At 40.5% G+C, this 17,168-nt stretch overlaps 1 protein-coding gene across 1 annotated transcript in view; it reads left to right on the forward strand.

Moving 5' to 3' along the window:
- SMIM14 (small integral membrane protein 14) overlaps nucleotides 1–8,910 on the forward strand; it is a 720,432-nt gene extending 711,522 nt beyond the window's left edge. Inside the window, exon 6 of the mRNA XM_050790394.1 lies at nucleotides 4,120–8,910. Within this exon, the coding sequence (XP_050646351.1) occupies nucleotides 4,120–4,152 (33 nt within the window). The 3' untranslated portion in view covers nucleotides 4,153–8,910. The remainder of the gene's footprint in view (nucleotides 1–4,119) is intronic.
- The last annotated feature ends 8,258 nt before the right edge of the window (nucleotides 8,911–17,168 follow it).

Below are 17,168 nucleotides of genomic sequence, written 5' to 3' on the forward strand. Positions count from 1 at the left end.
GCTCACTGTAGCCTCTACCTCCCAGGCTCAGGTGATCCTCCCACCTCACCCTTCTGAGTAGCTGGGACCACAGGCATGCACTAGCACACTTGGCTAGTTTTTTGTATTTTTTTTTGTAGAGATGGGGTTTTGCCAGGTTGCCCAGGCTTGAATTCCAATCTTTACTCGCATGAGAAGCATTATGAAATAATCCATTTCATAATCCACAGCAATATTGCTTAAATCTCAATCCTCCACTACTCAGTTCTGTCCACCTCACAGTTGATCCCTTGCCTCTCATGCTTCTAGCCTCTAAACTCTTAGTAGCTTCAGCTCAAATGTTTGACCCCCTTCTGTCCTAGCTATTCAGTAGAGACACTGAGCCTGTCTGATTTTATTTTCCTCATTTTCCCATCCTATTTCTCTCAAACCCATTTTCCATTTCTGTACCACAACAAATCAACTGAGCTGGCAAAAGGAGAGGTCAGAATCATTCATGCTGATAAATCTTGATAGTCATGATTACAACCATTTTTAGAACCTTCTAAATTAAAACTGTGATAAAGTGACCCAACAGGGAGTTTTCAGTACTATCTTTAATAGAAACTCTGTTGGCCAGGCGCGGTGGCTCACACCTGCAATCCCAGCACTTTGGGAGGCCAAGGCGGGCAGATCGCCTGATCTCAGGTGTTCAAGACCACCCTGGGCAACATGGTAAAACCCCGTCTCTACTAAAATACAAAAAATTAACCGGACATGGTACCCTGGGCAACATGGTGAAACCCTGTCTCTACTAAAATACAAAAAATTAGCCGGACATGGTGGTGTGCGCCTATAGTCCCAGCTACTCAGGAAGCTGAGGCTTGAGAATCGTTTGAGCTCAGGAGGCAGAGGTTGCAGTGAGCCAAGATCACACCACCACACTCCAGCTTGGGCTACAGAGTGAGACTGTGTCTCAAAAAAAAAAAAAGAACCTCTGTTAAAGGATTCCTTTTAATCCTTTTCAGAACCAGTATTTATGTGTGTGTTTTTTTTAACATTGAATTTGAATATTATCTCTTTAAAAATATTTCCATGAGGCTGGGCACGGTGGCTCACGCCTGTAAGCCCAGCACTTTGGGAGGCCGAGATGGGCAGATCACCTGAGTTTAGGAGTTCGAGACTATCCTGGCCAACATGGTGAAACCCTGTTTCTACTAAAAATACGAAAATTAGCTGGGCATGGTGGTGGGCGCCTGTAATCCCAGCTACTTGGGAGGCTAAGGCAAGACAGTTGCTTGAACCCAGGAGGTGGAGGTTGCAGTGAGCCAAGATCGCGCCATTGCACTCCAGCCTGGGCGACAAGAGTGAAACTTCGTCTCCAAAAAAAAAAAAAAAAAAAAAAAAAAATTTCCATGAATATGCCAATTACCTCAATTTAGCCATTCTACAAATGTATGCATATTTCAAAACATGTTGTATATGACAAATATATATAATTTTTGTCAATTTAAATAAATAAAATGTTAAAATTTATAATTAAAAAAACTATAAGATGATAGAGCATCAAAAAAAAAGGGAAAATTTCCATGATAGATTTGCTCGTTTTTTTGTTTGTTTGTTTTTGAGATGGAGTCTCACTCTGTCACATCCAGGCTGGAGTGCAGTGGTGCAATCTTGGATCACTGCAGCCTCTGCCTTCCGGGTTCAAGCGATTCTCCTGCCTCCCCTTCCCGAGTAGCTGGGATTACAGGTGCGCACCACATCTGGCTAATTTTTGGATTTTTAGTAGAGATGGGGTTTCACCATGTTGGCCAGGGTGATCTCAAATTCCTGACCTCAGGTGATCTGCCTGCCTCGGCCTCCCAAAGTACTGGCATTACAGGTGTGTGTCACCACAACTGGCTAATTTTTGTATTTTTAGTAAAGATGGGGTTTCGCCATTTTGGCCAGGCTGGTCTCGAACTCCTGACCTCAGGTGCTCCGCCTGCATTTGCCTCCCAAAGTGCTGGGATTACAGGCATGAGCCACCGTGCCTGGCCAGATTCACTTGTTGAATACCAAATTATCCCACTAATTCTCTTTTCCAACCTTTACCATGTGGAATTCCTGAAATAATTGTTTCTTTTCTCCAATGTTGTGGTGTTGATATCAGAAGTTCAGTTAGACTCATTTTTTTATATAAGAGAAAGCAAATATGCTGTGTTAATTAGTCAGTGTTTTGCTTTGTTTTTAAAGGAGTGGAACATATGTAGTATAGAAAGAAAAAAAATCGAAAAGAAAAACATACACAAAAAAGATACATAGCATGCTAACTTTAAGAAAGAAGGCATTATAGGCCGGAGGCAGTGGCTCATGCCTGTAATCTCAGCTACTCAGGAGGCTGCGGCAGGAAAATTGCTTGAACCCAGAAGGCAGAGGTTGCAGTGAGGCGAGATCGTGCCATTGCACTCCAGCCTGGGCAACAAGAGCGAGACTCCGTCTCAAAAACAAAAAAAGAAAGAAAGAAAGAAAGAAGGCATTATTAGCACTATATAGAAAGCTTTACATGTATTTTTGTTTTTTCTTGGAGAAGAGAGTATTTATAAAACAGCTTGCATATTGTCTTGATAAAGTGTTTATTCCCTAGCCGTCTTTCTTACTTTCTTTGTATAGCTTTGTTACTTTCATATCAAAGAGTAACTTCCTCAATGTTTGGAGCTAAAGAAATAGAATTCTCAATAATCTGATTTAGAAACCATTAAAATGGGCTGGGTGCGGTGGCTCGCACCTGTAATCCCAGCACTTTGGGAGGCCGAGGCGGGTGGATCATTTGAGGTCAGGAGCTGGAGACCAGCTTGACCAACATGGTGAAACCCTGTCTCTACTAAAAATACAAAAAAAAATTAACCGGGCGTGGTGGCACATGCTTGTAATCCCAGCTACTCGGGAAGCTGAGGCAGGTGAATCACTTGAACGCAGGAGGTGGAGGCTGCAGTGAGCCGAGATCGCACCACCGTACTCCAGCCTGGGCGATAGAGTGAGACTGTCTCAAGGAAAAAAAAAAAAGAAACTATTAAAGTGACAGAAATGCAAGATTATACTCTCCTGGACCTTAATTCATTGTAGGCCAGTGTTTCTAGGAATAGTAGTTCCACTATCTTAGGAATAAGTAAGAAAATGTGTTGAGACTAATTCCAAGTAGAAATACTGATCACCCCCAACTCGGGCCTCATACATCATTTCAGGGTAAATAAATAAAATCTTGAGAATCTTAAAAACTCTGATCTTTCCTTTATAGTTCACTTGCTTTCTATTGCAAGTTAGCAAAAGTCAATCCAAAGCGGTTTAAAAAACAAGTGGCTTCATTGATTTACACATCAAAAAAATTCAGAGGTAGGGTCAGTGTTAAGAAAGTTTAACAGTGTCATCAAAGACCCAGTTTCTTTCCTCTTACTATCAACTTCATTCCAACATGGGCTCCCCTTAGGGTCATAGGATGACTGCCAGAAGCAACTGCAGCCACATGCTTCCTCGTAGACATTCAGTATTGAGAAACAAAAGTCCCTAGCTTCATTTTAAATATACAGTACTTCGCTTAGCCAATCAACCTTAGCAAGAGGGATGAAGATACTTTCATTAGTTTGAAGATCACTCCTGGGGCTGGCGACCGAGTGAGACTCTGTCTCAAAAAAGAAAAAAAAAAAATTCCGGAATTGTTTAGCAAGCCTGGAAATTTTACCATTACATTCTCCTGGTTAACCAGTCAAGATGTCAATGCATAATCCTGCAAGTATTATATCTGTGACACTTTGAAAATTACCATATTAATGCAATGCAGACTGTGTGTCAGCTAATGTGGTTGCTGGCAGGAGTGATAACATCACTGTTATACAGATTCCCTCTCTCTTCCATTCTACAGGGAAAAATGAGACAAATGGTGGAAAATCACAGTGTTATTTAATCTAGTGTTCCCTTGTGTAAAAACATATGAAAAGTCCAAATAAGCATATATTTGGGATGGGATGGTGGGGGGCATTGCTGCTCAGTTCTTTCTCTATGTGTTAGATTGGTTGCACTGGGATTTAATAAGTCAATTTTTAAAAAAGTAATAAAATAAATTTTTAAAAATTTTAAATTTTTTAAAAGTCAGTTAAATAATTTATTTCTTTCTAATGCCAGGGACAAGATCCACCAGCTCCTCCTGTGGACTAACTTTGTGATATGGGAAGTGAAAATAGTTAACACCTTGCACGACCAAACGAACGAAGATGACCAGAGTACTCTTAACCCCATTAGAACTGTTTTTCCTTTTGTATCTGCAATATGGGATGGTATTGTTTTCATGAGCTTCTAGAAATTTCACTTGCAAGTTTATTTTTGCTTCCTGTGTTACTGCCATTCCTATTTACAGTATATTTGAGTGAATGATTATATTTTTAAAAAGTTACATGGGGCTTTTTTGGTTGTCCTAAACTTACAAACATTCCACTCATTCTGTTTGTAACTGTGATTATAATGTTTGTGATAATTTCTGGCCTGATTGAAGGAAATTTGAGAGGTCTGCATTTATATATTTTAAATAGATTTGATAGCTTTTTAAATTGCTTTTTTTCATGAGGTATTTATAAAGTTATTTGAGGTTGTCTGGGATTGTATGAAAGAAAATTAGAACCACGTTGTATTTACATTTACCTTGGTAGTTAATTTGTGGATGGCAGTTTTCTGTAGTTTTGGGGACTGTGGTAGCTCTTGGATTGTTTTGCAAATTACAGCTGAAATCTGTGTCATGGATTAAACTGGCTTATGTGGCTAGAATAGGAAGAGAGAAAAAAATGAAATGGTTGTTTACTAATTTTATACTCTCATTAAAAATCTCTAATGTTAAGAAAACCTTAAATAAACATGATTGATCAATATGGCAGATGATTTACAGTCCATTATATAACATTTGTAAGCCACTCAACACTAGCCTTACAAGGTTCATGAAAGGAGGAAAACATTAATTCTTTCTGCCTTTGCTGGTATAATCCACATAATAATTTAAGCTATAATTTATTTTTAAAATGAGTGCCTCTTGGGAAGTTTCTTTTCTGTTCTAACACTGCCTGTTAAAATGAAAATCTTAGGCTGGTGCGGTGGCTCACACCTGTAATCCCAGCACTTTGGGAGGCTGAGGTGGGCGGATCATTTGAGGTCAGGAGTTTGAGACCAGCTTGGCCAACATGGTGAAACCCTGTCTCTACTAAATATACAGAAAAATTAGCCAGGCGTGGTGCATGTGCCTGTAATCCCAGCTACTCAGGAGGCCAAGGCAGGAGAATTGCTTGAACCCAGGAGGTAAAGGTTGCAGTGAGCTGAGATCGCACCACTGCACTGCAGCCTGAGCGACAGAGCAAGACTCTCTCAAAAATAAAAATAAAAATAAAATATTAAAGCTGCATTAGGGCCTGTTAGGTTACTGATATTTGAATGCCTATTTACTTATTTACTCCATTGAGTCCTTTGTTATCCTCTGGCCTATAAAAAATTTTAATAAATAACAGGTTTACTTCAAGGGAAAAGAAGGAAAATGAGAAACAAACATCTTTTTTTCACTCCTTATCTTATTCCTGTTTGGTGATGGGATGGATTGGGGTAGGAAGGAATGTTAATATGAGAGAAATTTTGAAATGTATAAAAAAGTAAAAGGTTGTATTGTTTTGCTCAGTTTGAAATAAAGTGAATACCAATAGCACTTAAAAATGTCTGCATGGGCCGGGCGCGGTGGCTCACGCCTGTAATCTCAGCACTTTGGGAGGCCGAGGCGGGCGAATCACCTGAGGTCAGGAGTTCCAGACCAGCCTGACCGACATGGTAAAACCTCGCTTCTACTAAAAATGCAAAAATTAGCCAGGCATGGTGGTGTGTGCCTGTAATCCCAGCTACTAGGGAGGCTGAGGCAGGAAATTGCTTGAACCCGGGAGATGGAGGTTGCAATAAGCTGAGATCGTGCCACTGCACTCCAGTCAGGGCAACAGAGCGAGACTCTGTCTAAAAATAAATAAATTAATTAAAATGTCTGCATGACCCATGTGGTTATGAAGTTTTTTTCCTAGCAAATGATTGCAGATTATTTATGGGGGCTAGAAGATATTTTGCTATCAATGTAAGGATTTTTTTCCCCTTAGGTCAGTCTATTCACTGTTTAGATCTGGTAAATTACTTGTATGAACTGAATAAATTCTCTGTATCATTGTACTGTTTAATAGTCTGTGATACAATTGTGATACTCATAAGAGATTTTTTCCCCTTTATTATGATTACATTCTAGATCATAAACATTGTAATGGTATCTTTTAGTTATATAATCCAATATTGATTGTTTGAATTCCTCCTTGTACACATCTTGGCTTTGTGCTCAATTTCTTGAAATAATATAACCAACTCTGAATTACGTGTGTTAATAGATGGGTAACATAACACAGGTAAGTTAAATCCTGGATAAATGAGCCCCACAGAATAAAGGTTTTTGTGGCCTACTGGAAGCCTTCCTAACTCTACAGCTGGTGAAGTAGAGCAGAAAGGGCCAGAATGGCTTAAGATGGAACTAAATCCCTATAGCATTCCATTTTCTGCTCTTGCCTCTTGAACTTAGAAGGCTTGCCCATATATATATCCTAACAATCTGTTCTCTGAGCTGCTAGAAGGCCAATCCCTGGCAAGAGATACTGATGTAGTCACTGAATCTATGGCTCACAAATAATTGAAAATTGGCTCTGGGGGCTGGGCGCAGTGACTTATGCCTATAATCCCAGCACTTTGGGAGGCTGAGGTGGGTGGATCACTTGAGGTCAGGAGTTTGAGACCAGCCTGGCCAACATGGTGAAACTCCTTGTCTACAAAAAATACAAAAATTAGCCGGGTTTGGTGACACAGCCTGTAGTCTTAGCTACTCAGGAGGCTGAGGCAGGAGAATCGCTTGAGCCTGGGAGACAGAGGTTGCAGGAAGCCAAGATCACGCCACTGCACTCCAGCTTGAGTGACAGAGTGAGACCTTGTCTCAAAAAAAAAAAAAAGAAAAGACTTTAGAAGGCTTTATTGGAAGAAGTGGCTGAAACTTGGACACAGAATGTCTAGTATTACACCTAAGAATCTGGATTCTTTTTTGTTGTTGTTTTGAGATGGAGTTTTGCTCTTTCGCCCAAGCTGGAGTGAAGTGGTGCGATCTTGGCTCACTGCAACATCCACCCCCGGGTTCGAGCGATTCTCCTTCCTCAGCCTCCCGAGTAGCTGGCATTGTAAGTGCCCACCACCAAGCCCGGCTACTTTTTGTATCTTCAGTTAGAGACGGGGTTTCGCCATGTAGGCCAGGCTGGTCTCAAACTCCTGACCTCAGGTGATCCACCCACTATGGCCTCCCAAAGTGCTAGGATTACAGACGTGAGCCACCGTGCCTGACTGGAAAATCTAGATTCTTATTCCTAGTTCTTCATTTCTGTCACATGCACTTAGTTGACATTACGTCTGTGTATTAGCTTTTTCCTACATGAACCATCTATTTACTTGGTAACCAGTGTTCTTAATGAAGTATTTAGTCTTGGGTTTCTTGTAAAATTTCTCTGCATTCCTGAAACAGTGTACTATACATGAAATATTCTTGTTGACCTAGTAATTTATATTATTCTATTTAATTCTTAAAGCTTCTACCTGTGGCCTTTTTATTGAGCACTCAAGTCATTATTTGGCCTGTAAACATTCACCTGAATTGTGGCTACAATCCTTTTTAAATAATCTGCGAAAAAAGAAAGATAAAGCTTACGTTTTCACAGTTTTGACTCTTAAACATATTCCACAAACGTCATTAAGAATTTATTTTGTTTTAGACCAGTCATGGTGGCTCATGCCTGTAATCCCAGCAATTTGGGAGGCTGAGGCAGGAGAACTGCTTGAGCCCAGGAGTTTGAGACTAGCCTGGGCAACATAGCAAGACCCTGTCTCTGCCAAAAAGAAAAAAGTAAAAAAGCTTATTTTGTTTTATGCACAATAATGGTGGGAGGTTGTTTTGTTTTTTGTTTGTTTTGTTTTCCATGTGGAAAAGGTTAACATTGGAACTGTTTCTAGTAAAAGATTTTTTTCAGGCTGGGCATGGTGGTTCATGCCTGTAGTCCCATCACTTTGGGAGACTGAGGCAGCCAGATCACCTGAGGTCAGGAGTTTGAGACCAGCCTGGTCAACGTCTCTACTAAAAATACAAAAGTAGCTGGGTGTGGTGGTGCATGCCTGTAATCCCACCTACTTGGGAAGCTGAGGCAGGAGAATCACTTAACCTGGGAGGCGGAGGTTGCAGTGAGCCAAGGTCATGCCATTGCACTACAGCCTGGGCAACAAGAGTGAAACTCCCTCTCAAAAAAAAAAAAATGTTTTTCATTTTTTTCATGTTATCTATCCAAGCACTGTCCCATGGTCAGCAAGTCCTATTTTACAATGTGGATTTTCCAAAATAATTATTGAATACAGCTATTCTATGGTTACTTTTAGTGTTTTTGTGGTATGTGGTGTGGGAGTGTTTATGGAATTACCAGTATCTTAAATTTTCAAAGGAACCTTGGAAGTCTGTCACTCTAAATGAAAGTCTGTCACTCTACATGAATTATGTGCTCAAATTTGACCAGCTCAGTTTAAGACACAAAACAGTAATTTGAAGAAGGAAAAATGAAGAGTTTAAAGTTCAATGGGTTAAATTTTTGTTCTTGCAATAGTAAATTTAGTTTTATATTTCTAAATGTGTGAAGATTGCTTTGTTAAAAGCAAAAGTGGTCGTGTGATATGCTAAATGTTAATTACTGTTTTTATATGTTTAAATCATGCCAAACAAATCATGTCTGTGCCATCCAGGGTCTATTGTTAATCTTTTTCTGAGTACTTGGATTGGGATAAAGGGCTTGTACTATGCACTTTTTATTAATGAATAAATAGAAAATATTAGTAACACTCTTTGTTTTCTGTTTGGCTTTTGTGGGAAGAGAAGCAAGCATCTTTTGCTTAGTAGGTGTTAACATCCTATATTAAACAGTTTCTTTTTAAGACCTAACTAAAGACATTCCTAAGAGAGAACTTAAGTTTTAAGAAAAGTTGTGAGAAAAATATTTATAAAATACGTAGTATGGGGCCAGTATTCAGAAGTAGAGCTTCTCTCTTGGAAATTAGATTGCAGTCACATTTCTTTGTTTATTTTCTTTCTCTGTCTCTCTCTCTCTTCCTAGAATACCAGATAAAATAGACATTTGCTTTGAGGGACTAATATCCAATAGTGTTAATTATTTAAGCAGATATATCTTGCTGAAAAGGAGCTAGACATGTCACTGTACCAAAAAACACACAAAAGTGAAAATTTGCTTCTGTTCTGTGACCTAGAATGTGTCCAGACATTAAAGATCATGAATACTCATAAACATGTAAAAGTAGTAACATTGCTCTGGCATGATTTTGATGTCAGTGTGTATGTAATAACTTAAGTGTTATTTAAAATAGATAAATTTGTGAAATAATTTCTTGTAGACAGTCAACTTTTTATGATTCAATCTAAAGATTGTTATGTACATGTCAAAGGATAGCTGAATCCTCAGTGAAACTGTAAGTTTTCATTAAATGACTGCTGCAATACTAGTTTTCTTCTCAGAAAGTGGAATTCAAATAAAATAAGTTTTTTGGTCCTGGTATTTCACCTGATGATTTTCTCAGTTCTGGATCTCAATTTGTAGAGTTGTTGGGGGCTTTTCCCCCAAAAGATGATTCATAAACACCAACTACAATTATCTTTCATGACCATATTTTTAAAAATTGGAGTTACCAGTGTGATCTTTTCCCATTAGTTGCTTGTAGGGGACTTTAGTGTGCATCTCTTCTCAGACAAATGTATTATGTTCGTTCAGTAAACATTTCAACAAATTTTTAGACTTGTTTCTTAACTTTCTGTAGGCTTTAAAATGGATTTTATTCAGGATTTGATTACAGAAACTATTTCAAACCATCAGATGCCAAATTAAGATGTCTCCTGAAGTTAGTGGGGAGATGTCTGGGAGGCAAGGATTATGTAGGGGTGAAAACAATGTATGTCGTTTTAAGGATAAAGCAACTTACTTTTTTTTTTTTTTTTTTTTTTTGAGACATAGTATCACTCTGTCACCCAGGCTGGAGTGCAGTGGCACAATCTCAGCTCACTGCAACCTCTGCTCTCCCGGATTCAAACAATTCTCCTGCCTCAGCCTCCCCAGTAGCTGGGATTATAGGCACCTGCCACCGCACCCGGCTAATTTTTGTATTTTTAGTAGAGACGGGGCTTCACTATCTTGGCCAGGCTTGTCTTGAACTCCTGACCTCGTGATCCACCTGTCTCGGCCTCCCAAAGTGCTGGGATTACAGGCGTGAGCCACTGTGCCCTGCCAGGATAAAACAACTTTCATATCAATACACGGTTTTTGTTTTTGTCGGGTTTTTTGGGGTTTTTTTTTTTGAGACAGAGTCTTGCTCTGTCGCCAGGCTGGAGTGCAGTGGCACGATCTTGGCTCACTGCAACCTCCACCTCCAGGGTTCAAGCAATTCTCCTGCCTCAGCCTCCCGAGTAGCTGAGACTACAGGTGCATACCACCATGCCTGGCTAATTTTTGTAGTTTTAGTAGAGATAGGGTTTCACCATGTTGGCCAGGATGGTCTTTGCTCTCTTGACCTCATGATCCGCCCGCCCTGGCCTCCCAAAGTGCTGGGATTACAGGCATGAGCCACCATGCCCGACCATCAGTACATGTTTTATTGGGAGGTGGGAGGATTACTTGATGCCAGGAGTTCAGGACCAGCCTGAGCAACACAGACTCTGTCTCTACAAAAATAAAATAAAACTTAGCGGGACATGATGGCCTGCATCTGTAGTCCCAGCTACTTGGGAGGCTGCGGTGGGAGGGAGGCTTGAGCCCAGTAGTTCCAGGCTATTGTGTGAGCTGTGATGGCACCACTGCACTCTAGCCAGGGCAACAGAGCCAGATCCTGAGTCAAAAATAAATTTTTTAAAGAATATTATTTCCTTATACAAATCTCCACTTATTTCTAGGAAATTTAGAAATGAGAAAAGTATTATTTGCAGTATCTGGAATGCCAGAGTCTAACCTCTTAAATATGTGCTCATAACCTCAGATAGTTGGTCTATGCTTGATGATTAATGGTTTTGAATTGCAGTGTTTATTAGTTTTGACCAGAATTAAACACAAATACCACACAGCAGGTTCAGCATTATAGAAAAAGCCTCTTAAATTGTTTTTAAATAAATGAATCTGTTATGTATGTAATTCAGTCAGTGTCAAAAAGAGAAGCACTTTATATACAAAAGGCATCTCAGACCCTGGGTTGAATGCAGCTTTTCATGACAACTAATTAGTATGTAAACAAACTTTGGAAGTCTAGATGTGTTTAAAGGGGCTTCCTTACAATTAATCCAGCCAGGACAATTTGTGGTTACAAAATATAGGACAGATGGAAATCTGACACCAAAGCCTATACCCCCAACAAATGGTTTAAGATTTATATCCTTGAAAATGTTGTTTGTCTAACAGCCCTTTTTTTTTTTTTTTTTTTTTCTGAGATAGAGTCTCACTTTGTCACCCAGGCTGGAATGCAGCATCACCATTATGGCTCACTGTAGCCTCCACCTCTGGAGCTCAAGCTATTCTCCTGCCTCAGCCCCATGAGCAACTGAGACTACAGGCGTACCCCACCACACCAGGCTAATTTTTGCAGAGATGGGGTTTCACCGTGTTGCCCAGGCTGGTCTCCATCCAACTCCTGAGCTCCAGTGATCCTCTTGCCTCGGCCTCCAAAAGTGCTGGCATTACAGGCATGAGCCTGTTACAGGCCAAAAGAATGAGGGTCGTGACCAACTTAGTATACCACTGGATTCTATATGAGCAAACAGAAAACTGTTCTCATGAAAGCAGGATGTTGGAAAACTAACAACTGCATCTGCCACCAGAAGGGGTGCTGAGGGCAGTCACGCCCCAAGCGTAGTGTTCCTTGTGATTATCTACAGGAACATCTGAAGCCTATTGTACAAAGAAAGCAATTATGTGTACCTGTGATAAATCAAGCAGTTGACCAACCATTACCTCTCCCTCCCTGCTCTTTCTACCTAATAAATACAAAGGGCTGTAGAAGCTCAGAGCCCTTGCTCACTAGAAGCAGGCAGCCCCCTGACCCCTTCTTCCAAAAATACTTTTTGTCTTTGTCTTCATTTCTGCATTCGTCCCCCTTTGTTCACTCCCATAACAACCGACAGCGACAAGTCACACCCGGGACAGGGACGTGAGTGAAGGTCTGCTAGAGCAGAGAAAGTGAAACTGACAAGAAGAACCAGAACGAGAAACACTGGGAAGAGTCTGCCGGCAGCTGATATAAAGTCAGTGCCCTAAAGAGGTACTGGGAATGGGAAGTTTCTGAATCAGGGTAACATGGGGGAAGAATCTGGCTACTTCTTTTCTTTTTTATATTTGGAGTTTAGTTCATACTATTCTTCTGCCATTATTCATTCCTTATTCTGCTAGACAGCAGGAGTCATGTTCAGAGTCTAAAAATTTGAAATAATCTTTTCCCCCAACAGCACCAATTAAAAATAATAAACAGAAGCAGGAGGATGAAAATTGGCCTGTGTTGCCCCCTCTAGTAGCAGAAACATCTAAACTGCCTCCTTCAGTAGCAGAAATAGAGACCCCAATACAAAGAATTTTACACTCTGCTGCTATAGCTGGAGAACCCTTAGGAACTTGTGCTTTTCCTGTTTCCGTAAGGCCCGATCCAAATAATCCACAGCAGCTTATACATGAACACACCCCACAAGAATTTAAGTTGCTGAAGGAATTAAAAGCTAGTGTAGTTAACAATGGAGTACAAAGCCCATTTACTTTAGGATTGCTAGAATCTGTATTTGGCGCTATGCGCCTTCCACCCTTTGATGTAAAGCATTTGGCTTGCACTTGTTTGTCTGCTAGTGCATACCTGACATGGAATTCAAATTGGCAAGAACTGTGTGCAGACCAGGCTAGACAGAATCGTGCTGCTGGACACGGAGACATTACAGAGGATGCTGTCAGGTAGTGGCCCCTATTCAGACCTGGAACATCAAATGGCACTCCTAGACGCTGCTTATAAGCAGTGTGCCTTGGCTGCTAAACACGCCTGGGCCACAATTCCAGAGGAAAGGGTCCCAGTACAATCTTTTTTACATATCATGCAAGGGTCGCAGGAGCCCTACGCACATTTTCTTGCAAGATTACAAGAGGCAGTGAAGCGTCAGATTCCTCATACCATGGCTACAGAAATGCTAACCTTAACTAGCTTTTGAAAATGCAAACACGGATTGTAAACGTGCACTAGCACCTGTGAGATGTACAAAAAGGTTAGGAAATTTTCTCAAAGCTTGTCAGGATGTGGGAACTGAGCTTCATCGCTCCACAATGTTGGCTGAAGCAAAGGAATTATAGATAATCATTATCCATCAGACAAAGTTTTGCAATTTTATAAAGTTTACCCTTTTACCCACCTATTCCAGGCGGCCAGACTTACTTCACTGATGGCTCTTCCAAAGCTGAGCATCTGTTTTATGGACCTAAGCATACTCAAATGATAAAAACCCCTGGTGTTTCAGCTCAATGCTCAGAATTAATGGCAGTTATTCAGGTTTTACAGCTCACTGTTTCCTCTCCTATTGTCTGTCATTTAGCCTATGTTGTAAATGTAGCCAGTCGCATTGAGACTGCCGCTATTAAAAGCAGAACTGTTTAACTTGTTTCCAAGACTTCAGCAAGCTGTTCACTTTCATGCTGCTCCTTTTTCATATTTCTCATATTCGCTCTCACACACAACTTCCTGGACTACTATTTCTAGGTAATGATACAGCAGATAAATTGATTGGTTCTGTGTTTCAGCAAGCTCAAGCCTCTCATTCATTACTGCATTAAAAACACCTCTGCCCTTATTCATATGCTTCATCTGCCTCGAAGCCAGCCTCTAGCTATTGTGCAAGCCTGCCCCACTTGTCAGCATGTCGCTGGTGTTATACCCATAGAAGGATGTAACCCACGAGGCTTAGCTCCAAATGAAATCCGGCAAACGGATGTAACACATATAGCAGCCTTTGGCAAACTTAGCTATGTTCATATGACTATAGACACTTACTCTCATAAGCTGCATGCTACATGTCAAACAGGTGAAACAGCTGGCCATGTCCAATGACATTGTCTGTTGTCATTTGCCCATATGGGGGTCCCTAAACAATTAAAAACTGACAATGGACCTGCTTATGTTAGTCACGTTTTTCAAAATTTTTTAGTTATAGGCAATCACTCACAAAACAAGAATTCCTCATAACCCTCGAGGACAAGGAATTATAGAGCAGCACATCAAATGTTACAACCTATGTTGAAAAAACAAAAAGGGGTTATAGGAGACCAGTTACCACCTCAAACAATACTACATTTAGCATTATTTACTTTAAATGTTTTAACTCCTGGTACAGATAAGACTCCGGTAGGATGACACTGGCAAATGTTAGAGGGAAAAAGGAAAGTTTACCCAAAAGTATTATGGAAATCCCTGGAAGAAGGACAATGGAAAGGCCTGGTAGATTTACTGACATGGGGACAAGGGTATGCTTGTGTTTTATAGATCAAGAAAACCACACAAGAAGATGAGAAACTGCTACAGCATCAGGGTCAGACAAAACCCCCTGACTCCATGTTTATGACCATGCTAGCTGTAATATCCTGTGTGCTATGTTTTCCCTGTGCAGAGGCAAAAACATACTGGGCATACGTTCCTAACCCCCCCAGTGGTACAACTGGTACTCTGGAGTGACACTCCTCCTGATATATATCATGACCAAGGAGCATGGGCACCAGGACCCTTAACTCCCCCTGACACAGAGCAATTAGACTCTCAGAACAATGGTATCAATTATACCACTCCATGGGTGGGACTTCCTTTATGCATCACCCAGGATACATCACTCAACTGCAGTTGCCTTGCAATTCAATCCCAGGCATGGTTGAGTTATCATGAAAAATATATGTACCTATTGGGCCTTAGCTCTATTAATATTACTGGTGTAGTTACTAATCACTCCCGGCCCCATCACCCAAATTGTATTAATTATACAGAATGGGCTCCCTTTGATAATTCTAACCCCCATTCTTGGACCCAGTGTCTTGGCTCCCTAGCTAGACAACAGTCCATGTTGATGGGAGACATTATTGATTGGGGTCCCTGTGGTCATTTGGTTGGGAGACATGAGCATCAGACCTCATGGCATGAACTTTACTGGCACTGGTGGCAAAACTTTAACGTCTCCTCACTACATCACATTGGGATTCAATCTCAATCTGCTGCCCAAATTGCTTGACACAGCTCAGGCTTTAGCCCACCTTTGCCTCAATGGCATTATCAAGGAAAGAGAGGTCCAATTCAGGAGTCAATATGGAAAGCAGCACTCCCATTTATGAATGGCAGCATTTGGATTGGGACACAATCCAATAACAGTAATTGTGCTAAATGCAGTTTTAATGTTACCCTTGTAGAAAATATTACCACTCAATTTACAATTTGTGTTGCTAATCCTTATGTTTTCTTAGCAGCAAAAAAGAACCAACTCCAGGTAGATGATGCCCAATTCACTTGTGATTCCTGTCAACTATATCGCCTTAATTATAGCACAACACAAACATATGACATATCCACCCTAAGAATTCTAGGTTGCATTCCAGATTATGAATTCCTATAAATTTATCTAATCCTTGGGCAGTCACCCCCGCTTTACAGCTTATGAAACTCCTTTTTACTCAGCTTACTCATCGTGCTCATAGAGCCTTAGGCATGATCATTTTTGCTGTAGTCTCCTTAGTTACATTAATAACCTCTGTTGTGATGTCCTCAATAGCAATGCACAGCTCCATTCAAACAGCTCAATATGTGGCAAACTGGACACGCACAGCCGACCAGGATGGATGCTTCAAAATAAAATTAACACCGAAATACAAACAGAAGTGGCAATGTAAAGACTACTGTTCTGTGGCTAGGAGAACAAGTACAAAATTTGCAGTTGCAGCAGCAATTGCATTGTCATTTTAATCATACTCATATTTGTGTGACCAATTTGGTATATAACCAAAGTGAATATCCATGGAGCCTTGTAAAAGCCCATTTACAGGGAGCTTTCACATCCAATGTTACTTTTGATATTAATGATTTACAAAGTAAAATCCTTAACTTGAATAAGTAGACTCAAGCGTTTCAGTCCTCTTTAAAAGCTTAGGCAGAATTCCAGCAAGGTTTAGAGAGCCTTAACCCTTGGACCTACTTCAAATAGCACCTCAATGTCTTTTTTGTAACTATGGGATTAATATTATGTTTTTGTTTTTTGTTCATAGTCTGCAAAATCAGCTGGACCACAAAACGGCAATTGAGAGCTGCACAACCTGCAATTACCTTTATTCGAATAATGAAAAAACAAAAAGGGGGAGATGTTACAGGCCAAAAGAATGAGGGTCGTGACCAACTCAGTATACCACTGGAGGCCATATGAGCAAACAGAAAACTGTTCTCATGAAAGCAGGATGTTGGAAAACTAACAACTGTGTCTGCCACCAGAAGGGGTGCTGAGGGCAGTCATGCCCCAAGTGCAGTGTTCCTTGTGATTATCTGAACATCTGAAGCTTGTTGTACAAAGAAAGCAATTATGTGTACCTGTGATAAATCAAGCAGCTAACCAACCATTACCTCTCCCTCCCTGCTCCTTCTACCTAATACGAATGGCTGTAGAAGCTCAGGGCCCTTGCTCACTAGAAGCAAGGAACCCCCTGACCCCTTCTTCCAAAAATACTCTTTTTGTCTTTGTCTTCATTTCTGCATTCGTCCCCCTTCGTTCACTCCCATAACAACCGACAGCAACATGAGCCACCATCACACTCGGCAATGTTTACTTAAAAATTACATTTTACTTTGCTTTGTCTCACATTACACTTATGTCAACATCTTCTCATCTTTCCAAAGAGTTTCACTAGTAACTGCCTGTTGAAAGCTGGCAGTCTCAAACTTCAAGCATGATTCTGCAAGCCAAAGCTGAATTAGAAAATGCAAAGCTTAAGAAAATCTTGGGCTAAATAAAGTAATATTGTAAATTTTAGTTTCTCCATTAAAGAATGAATAGGACTTAC

Source organism: Macaca thibetana, chromosome 5 (genome assembly GCF_024542745.1).
Source record: "Macaca thibetana thibetana isolate TM-01 chromosome 5, ASM2454274v1, whole genome shotgun sequence".
NCBI classification, from domain to species: Eukaryota; Metazoa; Chordata; class Mammalia; order Primates; family Cercopithecidae; genus Macaca; species Macaca thibetana.